The sequence below is a fragment of the Dendrobates tinctorius genome, unplaced genomic scaffold (genome assembly GCF_039654945.1).
Source record: "Dendrobates tinctorius isolate UK_male_01 unplaced genomic scaffold, ASM3965494v1 ptg000025l, whole genome shotgun sequence".
Taxonomy (NCBI): domain Eukaryota; kingdom Metazoa; phylum Chordata; class Amphibia; order Anura; family Dendrobatidae; genus Dendrobates; species Dendrobates tinctorius.
This window is the reverse complement of record NW_027361693.1, coordinates 18,872,019-18,895,942: the sequence shown is the minus strand read 5'-3', so window position 1 is coordinate 18,895,942 and position 23,924 is coordinate 18,872,019. Positions and strand designations below refer to the sequence as shown.

The following is a 23,924-nucleotide window of genomic DNA, read 5'->3' as shown; positions in this document are numbered from 1 at the left end:
TCCCTGTGCCTTCTTTTCTCAAAAATTCTCCCCGTCTGAACGTAACTATGATGTGGGGAATCGGGAATTGTTGGCCATGAAATGGGCATTTGAATAGTGGAGACATTGGTTGGAGGGAGCTAGACATCAAGTTGTGGTCCTCACTGACCACAAGAATTTGATTTATCTTGAATCAGCCAAATGCTTGAATCCTAGACAGGCTAGGTGGGCCTTGTTTTTCACGCATTTTAATTTTGTGCTCTCTTTTCTTTCAGGCACTAAGAATACACAGTAACATAGTAACATAGTTATTAAGGTTGAAGGAAGAAGGTTTAAGTCCACCTAGTTCAACCCATATCCTATTCTAACTTGCCCTAACATGTTGATCCAGAGGAAGGCAACAAAAACCCATGTGGCAACAGTAAGCTTCACATTGGGGAAAAAAATTCCTTCCTGACTCCATATACGGCAATCAGACTAGCTCCCTGGATCAATGCAATATTAAGGAAACTAGTGTATATACCCTGTAATATTATACTTTTCAAGAAAGGCATCCAGTCCCTTCTTAAATTTTAGTAGGGAATCACTCATTACAACATCATAAGGCAGAGAGTTCCATAGTCTCGCTGCTCTTACAGTAAAGAATCCGCATCTGTGAGTATACTTTAACCTTCTTTCCTCCAGACGTAGAGGATGCCCCCTTGTCCCCATCACAGGTCTAAGAGTAAAAAGATCATTAGAAAGGTCTTGGTATTGTCCCCGCATATATTTATACATTGTAATAAGATCACCCCTAAGCCTTCGATTTTCCAAACTAAATAACATCATGTGTAATAACCTGTCTTGGTTATTGCAGACCCCCCAGTTCCCTAATAACCTTGGTTGCTCTTCTCTGCCTCCGCTCCAGTTCAGTTATGTGTTTCTTATACTCCCGAGACCAGAACTGTACACAGTATTCTAAGTGTGGTCGCTCTAGTTACTTATATAGAGGAATGTTAAGGCGGATGCCATTTCTAGGAGTTTCTTTGCGGATTCTCTTATTGTGACCGAGCCTACTACCATTCTAAATGAGGGTGCAGTTCTTTCCGCCTTCTCACCCGATTTGAGACGTGCCCTGGAGGAATTTCAGAAGGACAAACCTGAACGTTGCCCTATGGGAAAATTGTATGTCCCTGACCAGTGGAGGAAGAGAGTAATGTCTGAAATTCATTGCTCCGCGTTGGCTGGTCATCCAGGTATTTTTGGTACCAGAGATTTGGTCAGTCGGTCTTTTTGGTGACCTGCCTAATCTCATGATGTCAGGAATTTTGTGCAGTCCTGTGGGACTTGTTCTCGGTCCAAGCCCTGTTCTCATTCTAGTGGGTTGTTGATGCCCCTGTCGGTGCCCAGGAGGCCATGGACCATATCGAAATGGATTTTATTTCCAATCTTCCTGTCTCTCAGAGAATGATTGTTATCTGGGTGATTTGTGATAGATTTTCTAAGATGATCCATCTTGTACCACTCCCAAAGTTGCCATCTTCTTCTGAGTTGGTGCCCTTGTTTTTACAACAGGTGGTTCGGTTGCACAGGATTCCTGATTACATTGTGTCGGACAGAGGAGTCCAGTTTGTTTCCAGATTTTGGAGAGCTTTTTGTTCCAAACTGGGAATTCAGTTATCTTTCTCCTCTGCATTTCATCCTCAGACCATTGGGCAGACTGAGAGAACAAACCAGATTTTGGAGTCCTATTTGAGATGTTTCATTTCTGCTGATCAGGATGACTGGGTCTCATTTTTGCCCTTGGCCGAATTTGCGCTAAACAATAGAGCTAGTTCTGCCACTTTGATGTCGCCCTTTTTCTGTAAAGGTACTGTCACACTTAGCGATGTACCAGCGATCCCGACCAGCGATATGACGCAGTCAGGATCGCTGGTACATCGCTAAGTGGTAGTTAGAGAGCTGCCACACAGGCAGATCTCACCAGCGACATCGCTGGGGACGGGGGTCGCTACTTACCTGTCACACTAGGTGATCTGCGTCCTCCCGCCCGGCTCCACGCTCGTCGCTTGTCTCTCCACAGGAAGCGCCGAAGGAAGCTGACAACGAGAAACAGTCCAGCCTGTTCTCGCGTGATCAGCGATAACCAGCAGGGGAGCGGGTTGTAGGTAAGTATCACACACAGCGATATCGCTAGCAATATCGCTATAACGTCACTAGTTATAGCGATATTGCTAGCGATATCGCTTAGTGTGACAGGCCCTTAACTTTGGGTTTCAGCCTCGATTTTCTTCAGGGCAGGTGGAATCTTCGACCTGCTCAAGTGTGGACACTGTGGTAGAGAGAATGCAGCAGGTTTGGGACCAAGTGGTGGATAAGTTGTCCCTCTCTCAGGAAAAAGCCCAACGGTTTTTCAACCGGCATAGGACCATTGGTCCCCGGTTTAAAGTGGGTGATATGGTTTGGTTGTTGTCAAAGAATATTCCTATGAAGGTTACGTCTCCAAAATTCAAGCTAAGATGCATTGGACCTTATAAGATTTTGGAGATCCTTAATCCTGTTTCTTTTCGATTGGCTCTTCCAGTTATGTTTAAGATCCATGACGTGTTTCATAAATCTTTGTTGAAGAGGTTTGTGGAGCCAGTAGTTCCTATGGTGGTGCCTCCTGACCCTGTATTGGTTAAAGGCAATGTGGAATATGAGGTAGAGAAAATATTGGATTCTTGTTTGGCTAGACAGAGACTCCAGTACTTGGTCAAATGGAAGGGCTATGGCCAGGAGGATAATTCTTGGGTCTCTGCTTCTGACATTCATGCTGAAAGATTGAGAATGGTTCGTGCTTTTCACCGGGCCCATCCTGATTGGCCTGGTGGCATGGATGAGGGTTCGGTGACCCCTCAAGGTGGGGTACTGTTGTGAATTCACTTTCTGGCCTCCCTCTGGTTACTACTGAAGTGTTGGACTTTTTTGCAGGGTTTTTTGCGTGATTGCAGACAGTGTCTTTCCTTTCCTGTCCTGTCTAGTCAGTGTGGGCCCCATCATTTGCTTGGTCTATTTTCCTGCCTGCGTTTGTGTTTTCATCTTGTCTCACCAACAATATATGTTTGGGGGCTGTGTATTCCTTTGTGGTCTGCTCTGGGGCAGTATAGATTTCCCCTTTCTTGCTTTAGTCTTACTTAGCTCTCCGGTTGTGCCGAGGCATCTAGGATCATCGTGGGCTCGCTCTACGGCTACTGCTAGTTGTGTGGATAGGATCAGGGGTCTGCAATCTGCTTATTTACCAACCTCTCTGGTTTTCTGTGGCTTAGCTTGGGCTTGCTCTCCTCCTCGGTGACCCAATCATAACAGGATAGGATTAGATACACAGCTCAGCAGTCAGTATCACACAGGATAGGATTAGATACACAGCTCAGCAGTTAGTATCACACAGGATAGGAATAGATACATGGCCCAGCAGACAGTATCACACAGGATAGTATTAGACACACGGTTCAGCAGACAGTATCACACAGGATAGGATTAAATACACGGCTCAGCAGTCAGTATAATAATAATAATCTTTATTTTTATATAGTGCTAACATATTCCGCAGCACTTTACAGTTTGCACACATCATCACTGTCCCTGATGGGGCTCACAATCTAAATTACCTATCAGTATGTCTTTGGAATGTGGGAGGAAACCAGAGTGCCCAGAGGAAACCCACACAAACACGGGGATACAAACTCCTTGCAGATGTTGTCCTTGGTGGGATTCGAAGCCAGGACTCCAGCGCTGCAAGGCTGCAGTGCTATCCGCTGAGCCACCGTGCTGCTCAGTATCACACAGGATAGGATTAGATACACGGCTGAGCAGTCAGTAACACACGATAGGATTAGATACACAGCTCAGCAGACAGTATCACAGGGGATTGGGTTAGATACACAGCTCAGCAGACAGTATCACACAGGATAGGATTAGATAAACTGCTCAGCAGTCAGTATCACACATGATAGGATTAGATACACAGGTCAGCAGTCAGTATCACACAGAATAGGGTTAGTTACATGGCTCAGCAGTCAGTATCACACAGGATAGGATTAGATACACGGCTGAGCAGTCAGTAACAAACATGATAGGATTAGGTACACGGCTAAGCAGTCAGTATCACACAGGATAGGGTTAGATACACTGCTCAGCAGTCAGTATCACAGGATAGGATTAGATACATGAATCAGCTGTCAGTATCACACAGAATAGGATTAGATACACAGTTCAGCACACAGTATCACACAGAATAGTATTAGATACATGGCTCAGTAGACAGTATCTCACAGCATAGGATTAGATACATGGCTCTGCAGTCAGTATCCCACAGGATAGGATTAGATACACAGCTCAGCAGTCAGTATCACACAGGATAGGATTATATACATGGCTGAGCAGTCAGTAACACACATGATAGGATTAGGTACATGGCTCAGCAGTCAGAATCACACAGGATAGGGTTAGATACATGGCTCAGCAGACGGTATCACACAGGATAGGAATAGATATCCGGCTCAGCAGTCAGTATCACACAGGATAGGATTAGATACATGGCTGAGAAGTCAGTAACACACGATAGGATTAGATACACAGCTCAGCAGAAAGTATCACACAGGATAGGGTTAGATACACAGCTCACAAACAGGATGTGCCAAAGGAGAGGACATTTTAATTCCAAGAATTCCACTCATTCCATCTGATTGGTTTTTTGATTTTAAACGCCTCCAGTTTCCAGTTCAACTGCTATTTGCAATGTCCATTAACAATGCTCAGGGACAGTCCTTGAAAGTAGTAAGGACCGATTTGCAATCTCCATGCTTTTCTTATGGTCAACTTTAGGTGGTCTGTTGAAGAGTTGGAACTGCCAAAAATCTGTTCATCTTTGCACTGAAAGGAGAAACCAAAAATTTTGAATGAGTTGAAAATAAAATACTGTAAATACTTGGGTAATGATTTAGATAATTTGTGTTGCGAATCTGTAGTGTTCAATATATGATGTGAAATTTTTTATGTGCAATATAATCATTATAATTTGTTATAACTAACCACAGTTGGTTACTATGCCCAGGCAACGCCGGGCTCTTCAGCTAGTATATATATAAACTACATATATTTGATATCTATTCATTCACAAAAATTCCATCTATCAAAATGAACAAATATAATAAATGAATCTGATCGGTAAACAGCATAACAAGAGAAAAATAAAACCACCAGAATTGTGGTTTTTGGTTGCGACAATAACACAAAAAATGTAACAAGAGGCGATCAAAATATCATATCTACCCCAAAATGATATCAATAAAAATAATGATTTGGTGTGCAAAAAACATGCCCTTAAACAGCTCCAAAATTGGAAATGTTAACAGCCCTTTCCCTCTCTTCTCATATTCAAAAGAAGTAAAACTTGTCCTCCAAAAAACTGGCAATTATATGGCTACGTCAGCAGAAAAATAAAAAAAAGTTATTGCTCTTGGAATAAAGAGAGGAAAAAAAGAGAAAAAAGAGCACAAATTAAAAATTACCCTGTCCTTGAGAGGTTAATCCTTCTTTGAATATAATTGCTTTAACCAGTTAACATGAAGGTAATAACAAGAAAGTAGATTTGGTGCAAACAGATTCATGCTTTTATTATTGGCAAGGTTAATAATGTGTGGACGCTGCTTGGGAGCCCTGACAATCACGTCTTACCTCTCACAATCCACAGCTCTTCATCTGATTAGCTGGCATAGCAGCATCACGTGTGTCATGCTGCAAATATGGCATCACACCAAGTTGGCTGGTCAATAGAGGAGCTAGGGATGCTGTTAGGTAAGAGGCGGTTCTCAGGGCTCCCATCCAGTGGGCACAGCCTACTAGCAAAGCCAAATGAGTGGGTCCTTTGAATGGATTCACACCAACTCTACAGGGAAGACAAATGGCAATGCCACTAGAGTATATTAGACAAATTATTACAGAAAAAACTATGTATGTAAAAAATCTGAATGCAAACTGTTCATGTACTACCTCTATTATAAGTAATGAGCTCATAACACACTGTCCAAAGTGTCTTGATGTCTTGTATTGAATATTTAACATTAGATGAATGATTCAAGATTATTTATTTGTTATTAAATGTATACAAAATTGGGGAAAATAATATCATTTTCCCTTAATCCTAGGTACTTTTGTTGTTCAAGTAACTGCTGCTGATGCAGATGATCCTTCTTATGGAAACAGTGCCAAAGTTATTTACAGCATTCTTCAGGGACAACCATATTTTTCTGTCGAATCTGAAACAGGTTAGTACAGGTTTTATATTTGAATGCTTGCCTATATATTTACAGAAATCAGTGTAAAATGCTTCGAAAAGAAATTGTAAAACAATAGCCCAATAGTATACTATTAGTAAAAAGTTAATTTAAGGCAATATATTTCATGCAAACTCTTCATTTTCAATGGCTTCAGGATGCCCATAGACTGTAAAGGTACTGGTAGTCCCCGTTCTATTCTGCAGTGATTTCCCAAAAGCCTGCTGATGTTTTGCATAGCTAGACTTCTTAAGGTACTGTCACACTTAGCGATGCACCAGCGATCCCGACCAGCGATATGACGCGGTCAGGATCGCTGGTGCATCGCTAAGTGGTCGCTAGTGAGCTGTCACACAGGCAGATCTCACCAGCGACATCGCTGGGGACGGGGGTCGCTACTTACCTGTCACACTAGGTGATCTGCGTCCTCCCGCCCGGCTCCACGCTCGTCGCTTGTCTCTCCACAGGAAGCGCCGAAGGAAGCTGACAACGAGAAACAGTCCAGCCTGTTCTCGCGTGATCAGCGATAACCAGCAGGGGAGCGGGTTGTAGGTAAGTATCACACACAGCGATATCGCTAGCAATATCGCTATAACGTCACTAGTTATAGCGATATTGCTAGCGATATCGCTTAGTGTGACAGGCCCTTAACTTTGGGTTTCAGCCTCGATTTTCTTCAGCGGTCAGGATCGCTGGTGCATCGCTAAGTGGTCGCTAGTGAGCTGCCACACAGGCAGATCTCACCAGCGACATCGCTGGGGACTGGGGTCGCTACTTACCTGTCACACTAGGCGATCCTGCGTCCTCCCGCCTGGCTCCATGCTCGTCGCTCATCTCACCACAGGAACCGCCGCAGGAAGCTGACGACGAGAAGCGGTCCAGCCTGATCTCGCGCGATCAGCGATAACCAGCAGGGGAGCGGTCGGAGGTAATTATCAGACACAGCGATATCGCCAGCAATATCGCTATTACGTCACAAGTTATAGTGATATTGCTAGAGATATCGCTTAGTGTGACAGGCCCTTTACAGAGAAGGCAGCCATAGTTTATTGTCACTGAACAAAAGCTATTTATACATAACAGGAAGCCATGAATTTGCTTCTTTGTCTGAACCCAGAGTGATCTCTGGGTGTAGAAAGAAAGCATGAACTGGTGAGTTCTAAGATATCAAGACAGCTCTGCTGTGCAGAGAAGAGACCAATTTTCTTCTGCAAGGGCAGGTGCAGATGACCATATGCTCTCAATCGCAAAAAATTGGTTCAATTATGGTATTCACACTCTGATCAGAATCTGATCAGAGTTTGATCAGTGTGTGATCCAATTTTCTTGGATGTGGAAAATAATTTAAAAAATTCTGTTATCCGATTTCATCCACATTTGGTCTGATGTTTTTCAAGGACATGAATGGGCGAGTGACATTCAATTATTGGAGGCAAATCGTGCATATGTGCTGCTTCATTGAATAACACTGGTTTGAGTGCAATCCCATGTTTTGACAGATCGCATTCGGACTGAAGTTATGGTAATCTGCACGAGCTGTAACTGGTGTTAATATACCAACCCGAAATAAAGAAAGCGTCAGCAATAAAACAAATGTATTAATGTGTTTAAATGCCAACCAAAGGTCTCATAACACCTTTCAAGAGGAACAATGTAGAAAATAATTAAAACCAAATAAATAATTAAAGATACCAAGAAAAATAAATAAAATAAAGCTTAGAAAAAAATACAGTGCAAATCTGAAACACTATTTCTAGTCCCTTAGTGAATGAAAAAAAATACATATCCAATATATAAAAGTATTTTTCTGGAATGAGAACACAATTTAAAGTTTTTTAGCAGTCTGTTGTCACTGTAACAAAATGTATAAAAATATGAGAAAAATAGAAATGTATTTAGTTTATTCTTTATTTTTTCCCTTGATATGAACCAAAGCAGAAAATTAATTTAAAAGTTATATAAAAAATAAGTCCTGTGTATAGCACAAGAAAGAGGCAACAGTTATCTGAATATCCAAATGAGAATATTTTTTAGAATATACGACTACTCAGGAACAGGGGAAATTGACTTCGTCCTGAACTAATAAAGTTGTTGATATATTACTGCATCACTCTATTTTTGGTTCTTACAATGCACTTTTCCTTTTTTTTGTTTCGCCTTTTTGTAAAGCAAGCAATTGGGTTAATAGCTTTTCTGTCAAAGGGAACTTATCAAATGATTCTTTCTGCTCAAACCATGGAAAGCATGAATTAGAGTGTGACTTCGCAATAGCAACTACTGTATTTATTGGACTATAAGAAGCACTTCCCCCTCAAATTTGTGAGTAAAATGGAAGTGCATCATATAATATGAATGCAGCTTACCGAGATGGTATGGGGTGGAGCAGAGTCACATGAGGCAGGTTCATCGCTGCAGGAAACCAGCAGTAGCAGGAGTGGGGCAATGCTGTGGCCTCTGGGCTGGTAGGAGGGGGTGTCCCAGTAAGGCAGGAATCATTGATCTCCTAGTGGTGGGTTCAGGAAAACGAGGATCCGAGATCTTAATCTGCGCATGTGCTGCCTCCGGCATAATTTTCCTAAAGCCCACAGCTGGGAGATTAATGTGCGTAGCTGGGACTGTGCTCCTTCCTCGCATAGCCAATATTTTCCTGAAGCCCACTGTGGTGTGATCAATGGATCCTGCCTCGCACCTTTGGGACACGCCCATCTTCCAGAAAATGGCAGTGCGCCGAAATGCGTGTTGGGGAAGGCAGCACCACCCACATGAGGTAGGACCACACCCACATGAGGTAGCAAATGGGCCTCTTTGTATACTTATAATAATCCTGTACAAGGCTTTCTGAGCCTTAGGACTCTTGTACTATGGTATAGCAAAGTGCATTGTTATGTACTAAAGCGCTTTGCTACTGTCTACTTGTTAGCCATTTCTGTGGGTGTGTGGCACCACCTTGTGGTTTCACACTTTTTATCTATCTTTTATGTATTTTTTTATTTCTTTGTTTTATACAGATCTACAATTATTTTACTATACGGTTCTTGTGTACACGTTCTGTTTATTATTTGACCTTATTGTACTGAACCACTTATTCTTTCCATGTGTGTTATTTGGCACTCTTGTGACACGGTATAGTTACCAGATATAATTCTCCATAGGTGCCACAACCATGCACACAGCTTCCCCTTCTTACAGAAACTTATCAGTAGCAGCTACCATCTCCTATCTCACTAATGGGAAAGTCTGTCTTCAATGAATACAGATTTTACCTAAGAATTGAGAATTTTGATAATGACTGATCAATTCTTGCAGAGAAAGAAGCAGATTTTTCCGATAAGATATACCATATTACAAAGTTGCCTATAGATTTGCGAAATGTATATTGAAATGACAATTACTCTTTAAGTGAGTAGCAAGAAAAACTAGCTACATTTAAATTTATGACAGATCCTCCTTAAATAAACAATCCTAGTTTTTTCCTCCTTGACTGAATCCTTTATCTGATTATTTATCCCATTCTGCATTTTAATTTCTATTGTAAAGCCTGCAAATCATTGCTTGCTGTGGTAAAAATATGATTATTCTTCTCACTATATTGATATGAATAAATTAGTACATTTTTAGTATATAGTCAGGAGACTGAACTGTGATCTCGTACATTATAATAGTTTGCCATTAGCTGTGCAATCTGCATAATAAACTGTGATATCTGCTCTATGATATAAACAAACAACATAACCCAATGTACAAAAATCACTCATTTCTGTATAGTAGTTTCCTTGGAAAGCAGTATGCATAATCATAATCATAATTCTTAGGTTAAACTTTATGAAAAGTAACTTGCTCAAATGCACACTTATATAATAGCAACTGGAAATATTTAAATCCTTTAAGCATGGCTGCTGTACCTGAAAAAGAAATTGAGCTGCATGCCCATACCACAGAGGAATAAAATAGTGAAAATGCTACAACTGCAAAGGTTTAAAATCACATTGTAGAGAAATGTGACCAAATTCAATTCAACACAATTTGATCCTACCTCAATAATGTTAGAGCAAATAACTGAAGTATTTTCACAGTCCAACAAGGTTATAACTTATGAAGGTTTTGGTGTGATTTTTGGTCACATACTGTTTTATTACCTTACTCTGCACTTCAGCTAGACTGACTGTATATATATATACACAGTATATATATATATATATATATATATATATACACACAGTATATATATATATATATATATATAAATCAACTTTACAATAAAAATAAATAGAAGTTATGCATCAAACTCTGTATGCTAGAGAGGAGATAATCTAACTAAGCTTGAACTTCACTGAGACTGGTCTGCGAGAATTAAATTGATGAGAAAAAGTCATTTATTATGTTCTAAGTTCTCTCCAGACCATAGATCAAAATAATTGGAAAGCGTAAAAAAATGAGAAATATATAATATATGCAGCTTGCCCCTTACCTGTTATTAATGGCAGATCCTTTTCCAGGCCTCCTTTGTTATCTTCCTCACTCCCTTCATCCTATTGGCTTAGTGATCGGACCCAAAGAGTGGTCGTAAATGGCTGCACATCCAGTTGGAAGAATGTCTCAAGTGGGGTACCACAGGACTCTGTCCTGGGCCCTATATTGTTCAACATATTTATCAATGATTTAGATGAAGGAAATGAGGGTAAACTGATTAAATTTGCTGATGACACAAAGCTAGGAGGGATAGCTAATACTAGAAAAGAGAGAGGATTCAAAAAGATATAAATAAACTGGAGAAGTGGGCAGCAACTAACAATGGTTTTTAACAGGGAAAAATGTAAAGTACTACATCTGGGCAATAAAAATGAAAAAAGCATATACAGAATGGGAGCAATAGGCCTAAGCAACAGCACATGTGAAAAAGACTTGGGTATACTAATAGATCACACACTGAATATGAGTCAACAGTGTGATGCAGCAGCAAAAAAGGCAAATGCAATTCTAGGATGTATTAACAGAAGCATACAGTCTAGATCACGTGAAGTCATTATTTCCCTCTACTCCTCTTTGGTCAGACCTCATCTGGAATATTGTGTCCAGTTTTGGGCACCACATTTTAAAAAAGACATCAACAAACTGGAGCAAGTTCAGAAAAGAGCAACCAGAATGGTGACCGGTCTGCAAACCCTGTCTTATGAGGAAAGGTTGCAGGATTTGGGATTGTTTAGTTTGCAAAAGAGAAGACAGAGAGGAGACTTAATAGCTGTCTACAAATATCTAAAGGGCTGTCACATTGTAGAAGGATCAACTTTATTCTCATTTGCACAAGGAAAGACTAGAAGCAATGGGATAAACTGAATGGGAGGAGACACAGATTAGATATTAGAAAAAACTTTTTGACAGTTAGAGTGATCAATGAGTGGAACAAGCTGCCACGAGAAGTGGTGAGTTCTCCTTCAATGGAAGTTTTCAAACAGAGGCTGGACAGACATCTGACTGGGATGATTTAGCGAATCCTGCTTTGAGCAGTTGGTTGGACCAGATGGCCCAGGAGGTCCCTTCCAACTCTACGATTCTATGATTCTATTGTAATTCTAGTCTTCTATTATGTTTTAAATAATTATGGGCGGACCTGTGGATGTTAGGGTCCATCAGATTCGGCCAAACATTTAAAAAAAGTTTGGTTTGGGTACCAGAACGATACCAAATCCTGAACCTGAACCGGGAACCCATTCAAATGAATAGGAGGACCAAACATTTGGTGTTTCCCACACAGTGTGTGACAATGTGAGAAACACCAGCTCTGATTTGCAGTAAGTTCATTACCGTCATTCAGAGCACAGAGGTGACAGGTGACAGTTTGTGAGCCAGCAGTCTGACAAGCAATAAAAAGGTTACTATAGGTCACAGGCTTTGGCTGATGAGACTACTATTCTCATAATAGTATGCTTGGTCTCATCGATAGCGACAACAGGCATACACCAATGAGAGAATTCACCAGCAGGCACCTGTGTAATAAATAAAAGAAAAAATTGCATGGGAACCCCTCTATTTTTGCTAACCAAGTCAAGTAAAGCTGACAACTGTGTGCTGCAACCCCCAGCTGTCATCTTTTTCTTGGTTGGTTATCAAAAATAGAAGAGTCTCCACAACATATTTTTTAATTATTTAAAAAAATAACAAAAAAACAGTGTGGGATTCACCCAGGTTTTACAACCAGCCACGCTAAAGCACACCATTGGGGGCTGATATTCTCAAATTGGGAAGGGGTCATGGATATTGGTCCTCCCCAGCCTAAAAATAGTAGCCTACAGCTGCCCCAGAAAAGGAGAATTTATTAGATGCGCCAATTCTGGTGCTTTGCCAAGCTCCACTTTCCCTGGTGCAGTGGCAAGTGAAGCAATATTTATGGGGTTGATGTCAGCTTTGCAATGTCAGCTGTCATCATGCCCACTTTTTAGTAATTTATAAGACACATACATTACTAACCCCATAGACAAATGTAATAAAATCACACATAGTCCTTTAATTGAAATAAAAACACAAACTCGCTTATTTGAAATACACACTCCTCACCCTCTTTTACACATTTATTGCTGTAAAATTTAAAATAATAAAACACCATATTCCTCACCTATCTAATGGCAATCCATTTGTCATTGAACAGGAGATGGATAAGCATTCCTTTTTTATTTGATCCATCCTTAGTTTATTATGCTTTAAGGTCTGTAAAGACACCAGAGCACAATCAGAGACATTAACTTCTCTGTGAATCACATTTTCTGGAAAATTTATTCATGAATAGGCAAATTCAAATTTTGCCTGATCAACTCACCCTTAATGGAAAGCACTCCATATATGTAATTTTCATTACAGAGGGAAATCTTTTAACCTTATTGGTTCACTGTTTCTTTCCAAATATTCTGAATAAGTCTTTGTGCATAAGCAAATAGTGAACTGTGAATATGTGCAACTTGTTTATCTTTTTAATCAATTTTACTTTCTTTAAGGTATTATCCGTACTGCTTTACCAAACATGAATCGAGAAATCAAAGAACATTACCAAGTTGTTATCCAGGCCAAAGATATGGGTGGCCAAATGGGAGGATTATCCGGAACGACTACAGTAAACATTACTCTGACAGATGTAAACGACAATCCACCAAGATTTAGTCAGAGTAAGTAAAAATTGCGTACATTGCAGATAATATTAACTGTCTCTTTTGTTGGATGAGTGCAGGGTTTAGGAAGACAGCAATACTGGACGCAAAATTAAGGAGTATTGATGCTAGCCTCTATGACCCAATCCACAGGTCCTAAAGATAGATTAAAAACAAACAAATATGAAATAGATGCATCACTCTAATAATAAAGGTCACAAATCATGTGGTTGGAAAAAAAATTGCTACGCTCAGAGATTTTACGCCAGTCCTGGCCAGCTTCGACAAAAATTTGCACCACGAACTGGAGTAATATTTCTGGCAAATGCCAGTTGTACAATGTGTCTAATTCAATAAGTGACAACTTTTGTGAAGGGGATCAATTCCTTTAACTGTCATTTCTAATCTTTTGCATTTTTTTTCAGGCAGTTAAGTATTAAAATTTGCATGTTTTCAAATCTCTTTATTTGTCAAATGCCAGATATTTTTTTTTATAATTTGTTTCATAAAGTTGGTGCAGTGAGAGTTTAAGAAGAGGTGCTAAATGGATACTGATACACCATTATATTGTATTACGAGAGGCCTGAAAACTTTGTTATTATTATAAACTACATACAGAATTGGAGTTAAAAAACATAAAATATTGCTAATCTTTTCAGACTTTAAGTTGAGCACTGGTCTGAGGTATTTTCTTATCTCTTTAAGATTCACCCATTACCTACCTATGGCAGTTTGTGCGTGCCACACAAGTCTTATGTAACTTCTAATGCTAATGCTGAAAAAATGTTCCTGCAAACTATCAGGAGCAGAGTGGTCTCTAGCTGTCAGAAACAGACTGTGAAACTTAAGAGAACACTTAAGAGTTTTCTTACCGCTTTTGCATTCTATGTTTCAGGCTACTTAGTGGTAAATAACCTTTATGAAATGAGAAGCATTGGAAATGGTAATGTTTCATTGAGGACCACAATTACAAGATCAACTAGTGTCTGAACAAATCAGACATTCTTCCAGTGATGTATGCCACAATTTTTTTCATATAACAAGAGATGCCATGGATGCATGCTATATATGCTGATTGGGAGTATTGAAATTACTGACATTTTCCCTTTAATCCCACTAGGATACTTAACAATGCATTTTCTGATTACCCATGTAATACTTTAGTATACTCTGTGTTACGCTTGGGGTTGTGAAACCACTGTGCCATGGTGCGGGGAGAGCCTGGAGGAGAGTAACTAAGCAAACAATTGGTTCCTCACTAGAGCCCATGATGGTGTGATTAAATGTGAGCCCAAGTAGATGCCAGCTGCCACTAAAGGACAAACTGTAGAGCCATTGCAGCTGAACCCCAAAGGGGCAGGGAAGCAGGAACAACAAGGAACTTGATCATAGGGGGACGTGTGACTGGTAGACAGAACAGATGTTAGATCAGGAATGGATAGAATGAGTTCAGGAACATGGAATAGCCTCAGGTACGGGATAACAGGTGCAGCTTCAAACTGTACTGGTGAGGGATAGGCAGGACAGGCTCAGGAACAGGATTCAGCAGGGAGGTCATGAACCAGTTCAGACAGGACAAGCAGGATCAAGTGCAGGCAGGATGGCCATGGTCAGATTCATAATAGACAGGCAGCATGGGCAGGGTCAGGTTCAGACAAGGTACAGGTACTGGGACCTTACAACTTGGTAGCAGAAAACAGACTGAATTCTGAAGTTGATAAGGCACCTCCCAATAGGGGAGGATGCTTTAAAAATCAGACATTTCCCAGCTATTGGCCAGAGGTGCACGCTCTGGCCCTTTAAGAGGATGGGAGCATGCTCGCACATGCATGCCATATGCACACTCCTAGGAGATGTGCAAGAGGTGTGCAGGTCTCATGAGAGGAAGCAGATGTAAAGGGAGCGCAGACAGGTAACTAAACATGCTGTTATCCCTGCCAGCGGTTGACTGCTCTGTTCTAATACTCAGTAACAAAATGGCAATTGATTTATTAGATCATGCATTTGGGTGACATAGGATGCAACCTCTTTCTGTCTGAAAATCTAGATGCACTTGTTACTTTTAACCACCTTCCGATATTGGGAGTAATAGTACGCCGATGTCGGACTCCCTCCTTTTGATGTGGGCTCCGGCGGTGAGCCCACATCTTTCCCGGGACATGTAAGCTATTTTGAAGAGCTGACATGTGCCCGCAATAGCCTTGGGTGGAATCACGATCCATCAGCAGTTATTAACTAGTTAAATGCCACTGTCAAATGCTAACAGCAGCATTTAAATGGCGCTTCCGGAGTTTACCCCAAAAATACGCACACTAGTGACCCGTGCCACGTGATCCTGGAGACCTCTATGGCTGTCAGTGCCAGATTGCTGTGAGCACCACCCAGTGGTTGGCAATCATAGCAAGTCAGGAATTCTACTACATAGAGGCGATCTGACCATTGCCTCTATGTAGCAGAGCTGATCGGGTTGTGGCAGCTTCTAGCCTCCTATGGAGACTATTGAAGCATGCCAAAAATTAAAGAATAATTTGTTTAAAAATATAAAAAAGTACAAAAGTTAAAATCACCCCCCTTTCATCCCATTCAAAATAAAATAAAAATAAAATCAAACATACACATATTTGGTATCAGCTTGTTCAGAATCGCCCAGTCTATCCATAAAAACAAAGGATTAACCTGATCGCTAAGTGACGTGGCGAGAAAAAAATCAAAGCACCAAAATTACTCTTTTTGGTCACTGCGACATTGCATTAAAATGCAATAATGGGCAATCAAAAGATCATATCTGCACCGAAATGGTATCATTAAAATGCCAGCCCGGGACGCAAAAAATAAGCCCTCTTCCAACCCAAGATGATGAAAAATGGAGACATTACTGGTCTCGGAAAATGGCACATTTTTTTCTTTTAGCAAAGTTTGGAATTTTTTTTGAACACTTCGATAAAAAAGAACCTACACATGTTTGGTGTTTATGAACTTGTAATGACCTGGGGAATGAAAATGGCAGGTCAGTTTTAGCATTTAGTGAGCCTAGCAAAAAAGCCAAACACTTTTTGGGATTGCACTTTTTTTTTTTCCCATTTTCTATTATATGACATGGTAAAATCAATGGTGTTGCTCAATAGTACAGCTCGTCCCGCAAAAAATAAGCTTTCATATGGTCAGATTGACAGAAAAATAAAAAATTTATGGCTCTGGGAAGGAGGGGAGTGAAAAACAAAAAAAAAAACCTGAAAAAAGCTCCTGGGGTTAAGGGGTTAACCAATAAAACTGATAAAGTAAATGACATTTGATTTTGGCTTTTGAACTTGGAACTTGACTCTTAGTTTCTCCATTAGGCACATTGATGATCACAAGAGCACAGTTTATGTACCCATTCAATTACCAGGAGGTATACATATGTCAGCTTCCTTAATGCCATATTTGATTAAAGGGGTTATGATGTTTTGTTTTATATTCTAAACTCTATTTTTTCTGAACTTGCTGAAAATGTAACGGATAGAATTCCACTAATCAGTTCTAAATGTCACTGGTTAGATTTAAATCACCTCATTAAGTTTCTTCCTAGAGGCATGCATGAACTGGTATAAAAATCGAATATATATTTTATGTTATAAAAGATTTAAAAATAGATTTGTTTTTCCTCAGTGATTATTTTGTCTCATCTGTTCTAGATCATTTCTATAACATATACATTGAAAGGCAAAACAATACATTTAGTGAGAATGAAGAATCTAAGAAATAATAATGTGTCTGGTACTGCAAACAATTATATACAAAAATATTCTATATATGTATTCATATTAATAATTTACATTACATATATAGGATAATGCTTCTATTATGTATGATAAAATTACATTCCACAATTTCATTTATACATAAGGAGGTTAATGACCCATCCGTGTAATAGGTCATCAATACCAGATCAGTAGGGGTCCAATTTGGCACCCCTCTCAGTCAAATGTTATTATCACTCGCTGGACGTATGTAAACGCTGAACAGAGCTGAACAGCAGAGCTCCATTAAATATGCAGCAGCTCCTTCCATGAAATGCAGAATGGCTCCTATTCATTTGAATAGAAGCTGAGATCACTGCATAGGATATCATAACCTATGACACTTTCCAATATGGAGGCATGCTGAGAAAATAATATAAATGGTGTTGGACATAAATATAATTGAAGTCTATTGTTCGGTGAGCCTCTCTATGCTTGTAACAAAAAAGGGGAAAAAATGCCAGCTTACCCAGTTGGTTCAAACCATAAGCTGCTATACTGTATAGGCTCTCAGCAACGGATAAATGACAGGAGCTCTTGCCAACAATAGATGCGAAAAGGAGATGAATCCAGCGAGCCAAGTTTGAAGTACGTAAAAAATCTTTTTCTTTATTTCAAACGTAGATTAAAAATATTTATCCATAGCAGCATATTATAAATATAGGCAGAGATGGGAAAAATTACTGCTGTAAAGCGCACGGCAAGACGCGTTTCGGCTAAACCTTTATCATTGCCATAATACACATTGCTATTTTTCTGGGATATATGAAGGAAAAGATCCTTGGATAGGTGGTGCTATAGTTGATTAAGCGTTAATAGATCACACTTGTGAGCATCCACCTATAAGATTAACTATTTAAAAACAAGTGTTAACCCTAACTGAAGCTAATACGCTAGCAGTAATTTTTCCAAACATTTTACAAATATTTTACAATACATGATATAACAGAATATATATACAGAGATTTTTTTCATGTTATCCTCCACAATACTTCCATAATATGATTTTTACTCAAAAAAAACATATATTTATGAACTTCAGACAGAGCAGGTTATAATTGTTAGCATAAGAATCATAATTTTAGGATTTTTAATATATTCTAATTAAATCTTGTCTATTATTTAAGCCTATTGGCATCCTAGTTTCCAAAGTAAAAATCCAAGCAGATTCTCTGTTAAGTAGTTTACGTTTTCTATCGCCCCCTCTGGTAGACCGTGTTACTAACTCTATTGCTTTAAACCTGAAGCTATCAAAATTGCCAGAATGATGTTGTGAAAAATGCCTGGAATTTTCTAGATGTCACATTAACAGCAGGTCTAGATGAAGATGACAACAAAAAAATCTTTATTAGCCCCTACCGCAAAAGCACTGCCAAAAATACATTATTGGCAGCTGATTCTTGCCATCCTCAACATGTGATAAGAAATATCCCCATAGGAGAGCTTATAAGGTATAAACGAAATTCGACTGACCCAAAAACATATAAAAATGCACAGGAATTAGTTAATACGAGACTAAAAAATAGAGGATATCCAAATTGGATGTTACAGAGAGCAACCAAAATAGTAAAGGACATTGATAGAAAGGATTTATTAATAAACAAAAAACAACAAAAAAATCACAATCTCCAAATAATAAAAAAAAATTTTTCTCTACTCCATATAGTCTTCAGTACAACAACATAGTTTCTATTATAAAGAAATATATTCCAGTGTTAAGCCAGGATCCAAAACTAAAACAAATTATTGCAGAAAACCAAATCACTTATGTAGCAAAAAAAGCACCTACTTTGCAGGATAAACTATCGCCTAGTCTGTATTTGAATTCCTCGCTGGAAATCAGTGACACCTGGCTGAATCTAAAGGGGTTTTTTAAATGTGGAAATAAGAGATGTACTTGTTGTCAATATGCACATAAAATCAACAAATTTTCCTCATTCCATAGCAACAAAGAATATTCTATTAACAGTTTTTTCAACTGTAATTCCACCTATGTAGTATATTTGATTGACTGTACATTATGTTGTAAACAGTATATAGGTTGTACAACGGGAAAATTGAGGAAAAGAATCAGAAGACATATCTCTGATGCTATTAACCCCTCCAGCTTCAATCCATCAGCGGTTTCCAGGCATTTTTCACAACATCATTCTGGCAATTTTGATAGCTTCAGGTTTAAAGCAATAGAGTTAGTAACACGGTCTACCAGAGGGTGCGATAGAAAACGTAAACTACTTAACAGAGAATCTGCTTGGATTTTTACCTTGGAAACTAGGATGCCAATAGGCTTAAATAATAGACAAGATTTAATTAGAATATATTAAAAATCCTAAAATTATGATTCTTATGCTAACAATTATAACCTGCTCTGTCTGAAGTTCATAAATATATGTTTTTTTTGAGTAAAAATCATATTATGGAAGTATTGTGGAGGATAACATGAAAAAAATCTCTGTATATATATTCTGTTATATCATGTATTGTAAAATATTTGTAAAATGTTTGGAAAAATTACTGCTAGCGTATTAGCTTCAGTTAGGGTTAACACTTGTTTTTAAATAGTTAATCTTATAGGTAGATGCTCACAAGTGTGATCTATTAACGCTTAATCAACTATAGCACCACCTATCCAAGGATCTTTTCCTTCATACATCCCAGAAAAATAGCAATGTGTATTATGGCAATGATAAAGGTTTAGCCGAAACGCGTCTTGCCGTGTGCTTTACAGCAGTAATTTTTCCCATCTCTGCCTATATTTATAATATGCTGCTATGGATAAATATTTTTAATCTACGTTTGAAATATAGAAAAAGATTTTTTAGGTACTTCAAACCTGGCTCGCTGGATTCATCTCCTTTTCGCATCTATGCTTGTAAAGCGTTCTGTTGGAGAAATGGTGTGAAAAATGCTCCCAATATAAACATTGATGATCAAAGAACAAAACGTGATGTAAACAAAGCCTAATGACCAATGTCTTTTTTTGCATTTATTGTAATATAATTTTCTATGTTCCCTCTGAAAGAAGTTAATAACAGTTTGTTCACACTCCCATATTAGATTTGCAGCAGAACATTTTACAGTGAATACAGAGGATGCTTGAAGAAAATTTGAGAGGCAATTTTAAGGTTCTTCTATGGAAACACTTCAAAATTTAAAAGAATAAAACTTGACTCCAGAATTTATTCGAGTGGGGCTAAATTCTCCATAAATTTTACAAAACAGATTTCTTCTTCAGAATACGAATTTTGTGATATTTGCTGAAAACAAATTTAGCAAAATAAGGGCTAGCTGAAGCTGCCAATTTGTAGGTCAAGAATGCCAAGCACAATGTTGAAAAAAAAAACAATAATCACCTCACCACTCACTTGCCCCACTGTGCCTGCACCCTTCCCTCTATAGTCCTCAGTGATTATTCTTTTTGCATTCCCCTGAAGCACACATCCTCTTCACCCTCTTCATTTTATGCACTGCTTTCAAACTTGTCTCATTTTAGCGTTTAATATTTATTATGATTTTGATTTTGTAAAGACTCGATAGAATAATAGAGAACATTCAAACAGCATTACATAACTTTTCTACATAGCATATGTCTCTTTAAAATCTGTACAATTTGGCAAAATTTAATCTAGAAACATTCGATCATCTATACTTTACTCCTATAGTGCTTTTTTGGCAATGCTTCTATAGTCCTCTCCTAGCTTCTTTATACCCAACATTCAGCAATGACATGGTGTCACATTTGACTCTTAAAGCCAATAAGCTGTACCTGCAATTGTGAGAACATGTCAGTGCCGGGGAACAAGTGCACAATGGCCAGCAGAGGACTAGAAAAGAATTGCCATAAGATAATAAGAAGTGCATATATAAACTTCCTTCCTACCCCCAATGGTGGCAGTCTTTTTGTCCTTCCTCATTATTTGGTCTTCTACCAAAGGGCCTGGAAGTTTGAGGGTTTTGCTAGGGTTAGCCAACACCTGTTCATCTGTCTGGATCTTGAAGTCCCACATGATTTTAGCCCTTTCATTCTCCACCACTTTCACTGGGGTCTCCCACCTGGACTTATGGGGACTTAGCCCATATGCTGTGCAGATTTTCCTGTATACAATTCCCACTACTTGGTTGTGGCATTCAATATATGTTGTTACTGCTTGGATTTTACATCCTGCCACTGTGTATTGGACTGTTTCTGAGGTTTCTTTGCATAGTCTGGGTCTTGTCTTGTATGGTATATTCCTGCTTCTATGGATCTGGTACTTAGTGCTTGCTCTTGTGCTGCTATGATTAGTCCCTCTGTGTTGTCTCTGAATCCAGCTTTCTCCAGCCATTGGTAGGATTATTTCTTGTCAGCCACTTCTATTATCTGTCAATTGTACATCCCATGCAGCAGCTTGTATTGAGATGGCGCTTCATGTTCCCCTTCTTCCTTCAAGATCTGATGTTATTGCTGACTTAGGCTTTATCTCAGCACCTCATCTTTTGATGCCATTTTTTTGATGTATTCCTGGATACTCCTTGCTTCATCCTTGATGGTGACTTGGATGCCTATCAAGCCTTGACCACCCTCCTTTCCATTGGTATACAAACTATGGGTGCTAGACTTAGGGTGGAGACCTCCATTCATTGTGAGTAGCTTTCATATCTTCACATATGCAACTTCCATCTCTTCTTTTGGCCAGCACACTATGCCATCAGGGTATCTGATAACTGGCAGGGCATATATATTGATGGCATGGATTTTATTCTTCCCATTGAGCTGGCTTTTCAGGATCTGTCTTACCATTTGATGGTATTTGGATGTTGCTGCTTTCCTTGCCTCCTCATCATGGTTACCATATCCCTGTGGATGCCGAGGTACTTGTAGCATGTCTGTATATCTGCTATGTGCCCTACAGGTAATTCCACTCTATAAGTCTTTACTACCTTGCCTCTCTTTATTGCCAACTGACCGCACTTCTCCATTCCACTTTAAATCCTTGTCAGGTGGATCAGTGAATTGACGTCTCGTTCATTTTTCACATACAGCTTAATGTCATCCAAGTAGAGGAGGTGGTTGAGGATGCTTCCACTCTTGAACTTGTATCTATAGCCAGACTCTGTAATTATCTGGCTGAGAGGGTTCAAGCCTATGCATAACAGCAATGGGGACAGTGCATTACCTTGGTATATGCTGCATTTGATGGTCATTTTTGCTAGTTGTCTTGAGTAGACTTCCAATATTGTTCTACACAGCCCAATTGAGTTTCTGAGGAAGGCTCTTCATTTCCTGATGACTTTGCAGAGAGCCAAGCATTCACAAACCCATGGGTGTGGCATTGAGTCATAGGCTTTTCTGTAGTCAATCCAGGCTCTGCAGAGATTAGTCTGTCTGAATCTTGAGTCTTGAGCAACTGCACTGTCTTCTAGAAGCTGGTGCTTAGAGCCTCTGCTGTCGGACCCAATACCTTTTTGAGCAAGATTCATGTACTGGTTCATATGATTCTGTAGCTTGGTGGTTATGATGACTGACAAGAGTTTCCATGTTGTTGTAAGGCAGGTTATTGAGCAGTAGTTGGATGAAACTGTTACTTTGTGAGGATCCTTCATGATCAGCACTGTTCTTCCTTGTGTTAGCCAAGCTGGGTGGTGACATGCTTCTAGCAGTTGGTTCATCTGCTTTGCCATGCATTCATGTACTGCTGTTAATTTCTTTAGCCAGTAGGTGTGGATCATGCCTGGGTCAGGTGCTGTCCAGCTCTTCATGTTCTTGACCCTCTGTTGGATGTCTGCTTCAGTAGTGATGATTGGGTCTTGCTCTAGGTGGTTGCTGTGTTTCATTCTTAGATCTTGCAGCCACATTGCACTGGTGTTGTGCGTTTTTCCTTCTCCCAAATTTTCCTCCAGTATTGTTAAGTCTCTGCTATTGGAGTTGCTGTCTTTGTGCTGTTACTCTGCAGTTGGGAGCACACCTTGGATGGTTCTTTGGAGAACAGGGCAATTATCTTCTTGGCCTCAGCTTCTCTGGTGTATCTCCAAAATCTTGCAGCGAGTGCAGTGAGCCTTTGTTTAGCAGTCTCTAGGTCTTCAGTTGGGGTTAGGCCTTTGTACTTGTTCAGCTTGGTCTTCTTCTTGATCTTTATACCCTTCTGTAATTCTGTTAGTTGGCTGACTTCTCTACATGTCACCTTGCTCTTTGTCTCCAGTCTTCTTTTCCAAAGGGGGTCAAGCACTTCTGTTGTTCTTGCTGGTTTTAACGCCAAGCTTTTCCATGATGGCTGAGGCAAAAGCATAGATCAGTTTATTATTTTGAATTTTGGTGGTGGTAGGTATTGATGCAAGTGCTCTATTGGCATCTTCTAGCATACTGTCTGGTAATGTTTCTTTGCTGAGCCTTGGCAGTCAATGTCTGGTATTACACATGTTGTTCTTCCAGGTCTTCATGTGGGGTGGATCTGCACTGCAGTTGATACATCTCAAATTGTGATAATAGCTTTCTCTTTATGACATTTGACTGCTGGGTGACTAGTTGTTTCTCAGTCAGTGGACATTCAGGTCCTGTGTCCATCCAGAGTTTCATCATGCACTTCATATATCCTCTCTAATTTGGTCTGCTGTCATAGCAGCATTTCATCAGATCCTTGTTCTCTTGCCTTGTCCATGTATGGTTTGTTCCAGTAGCCCATTTATCATCAGATTGTCCTGGTTCCTTGACATCTGACGCGGACCTTGTTAATTCAGGTGACGTCCGAGCCAGCATG

At 39.5% G+C, this 23,924-nt stretch overlaps 1 protein-coding gene across 3 annotated transcripts in view; it reads left to right on the top strand.

Annotated features, from left to right (window-relative positions):
• Positions 1-23,924, top strand: part of LOC141084631 (cadherin-10-like) — an 879,938-nt gene that overhangs the window by 626,694 nt on the left and 229,320 nt on the right. For all 3 annotated transcript variants that reach the window (XM_073569456.1, XM_073569455.1, XM_073569457.1), the window contains 2 exons: positions 6,147-6,266; positions 13,262-13,429. In XM_073569456.1, coding sequence (XP_073425557.1) covers positions 6,147-6,266; positions 13,262-13,429 — 288 coding nt within the window. The remainder of the gene's footprint in view (positions 1-6,146; positions 6,267-13,261; positions 13,430-23,924) is intronic.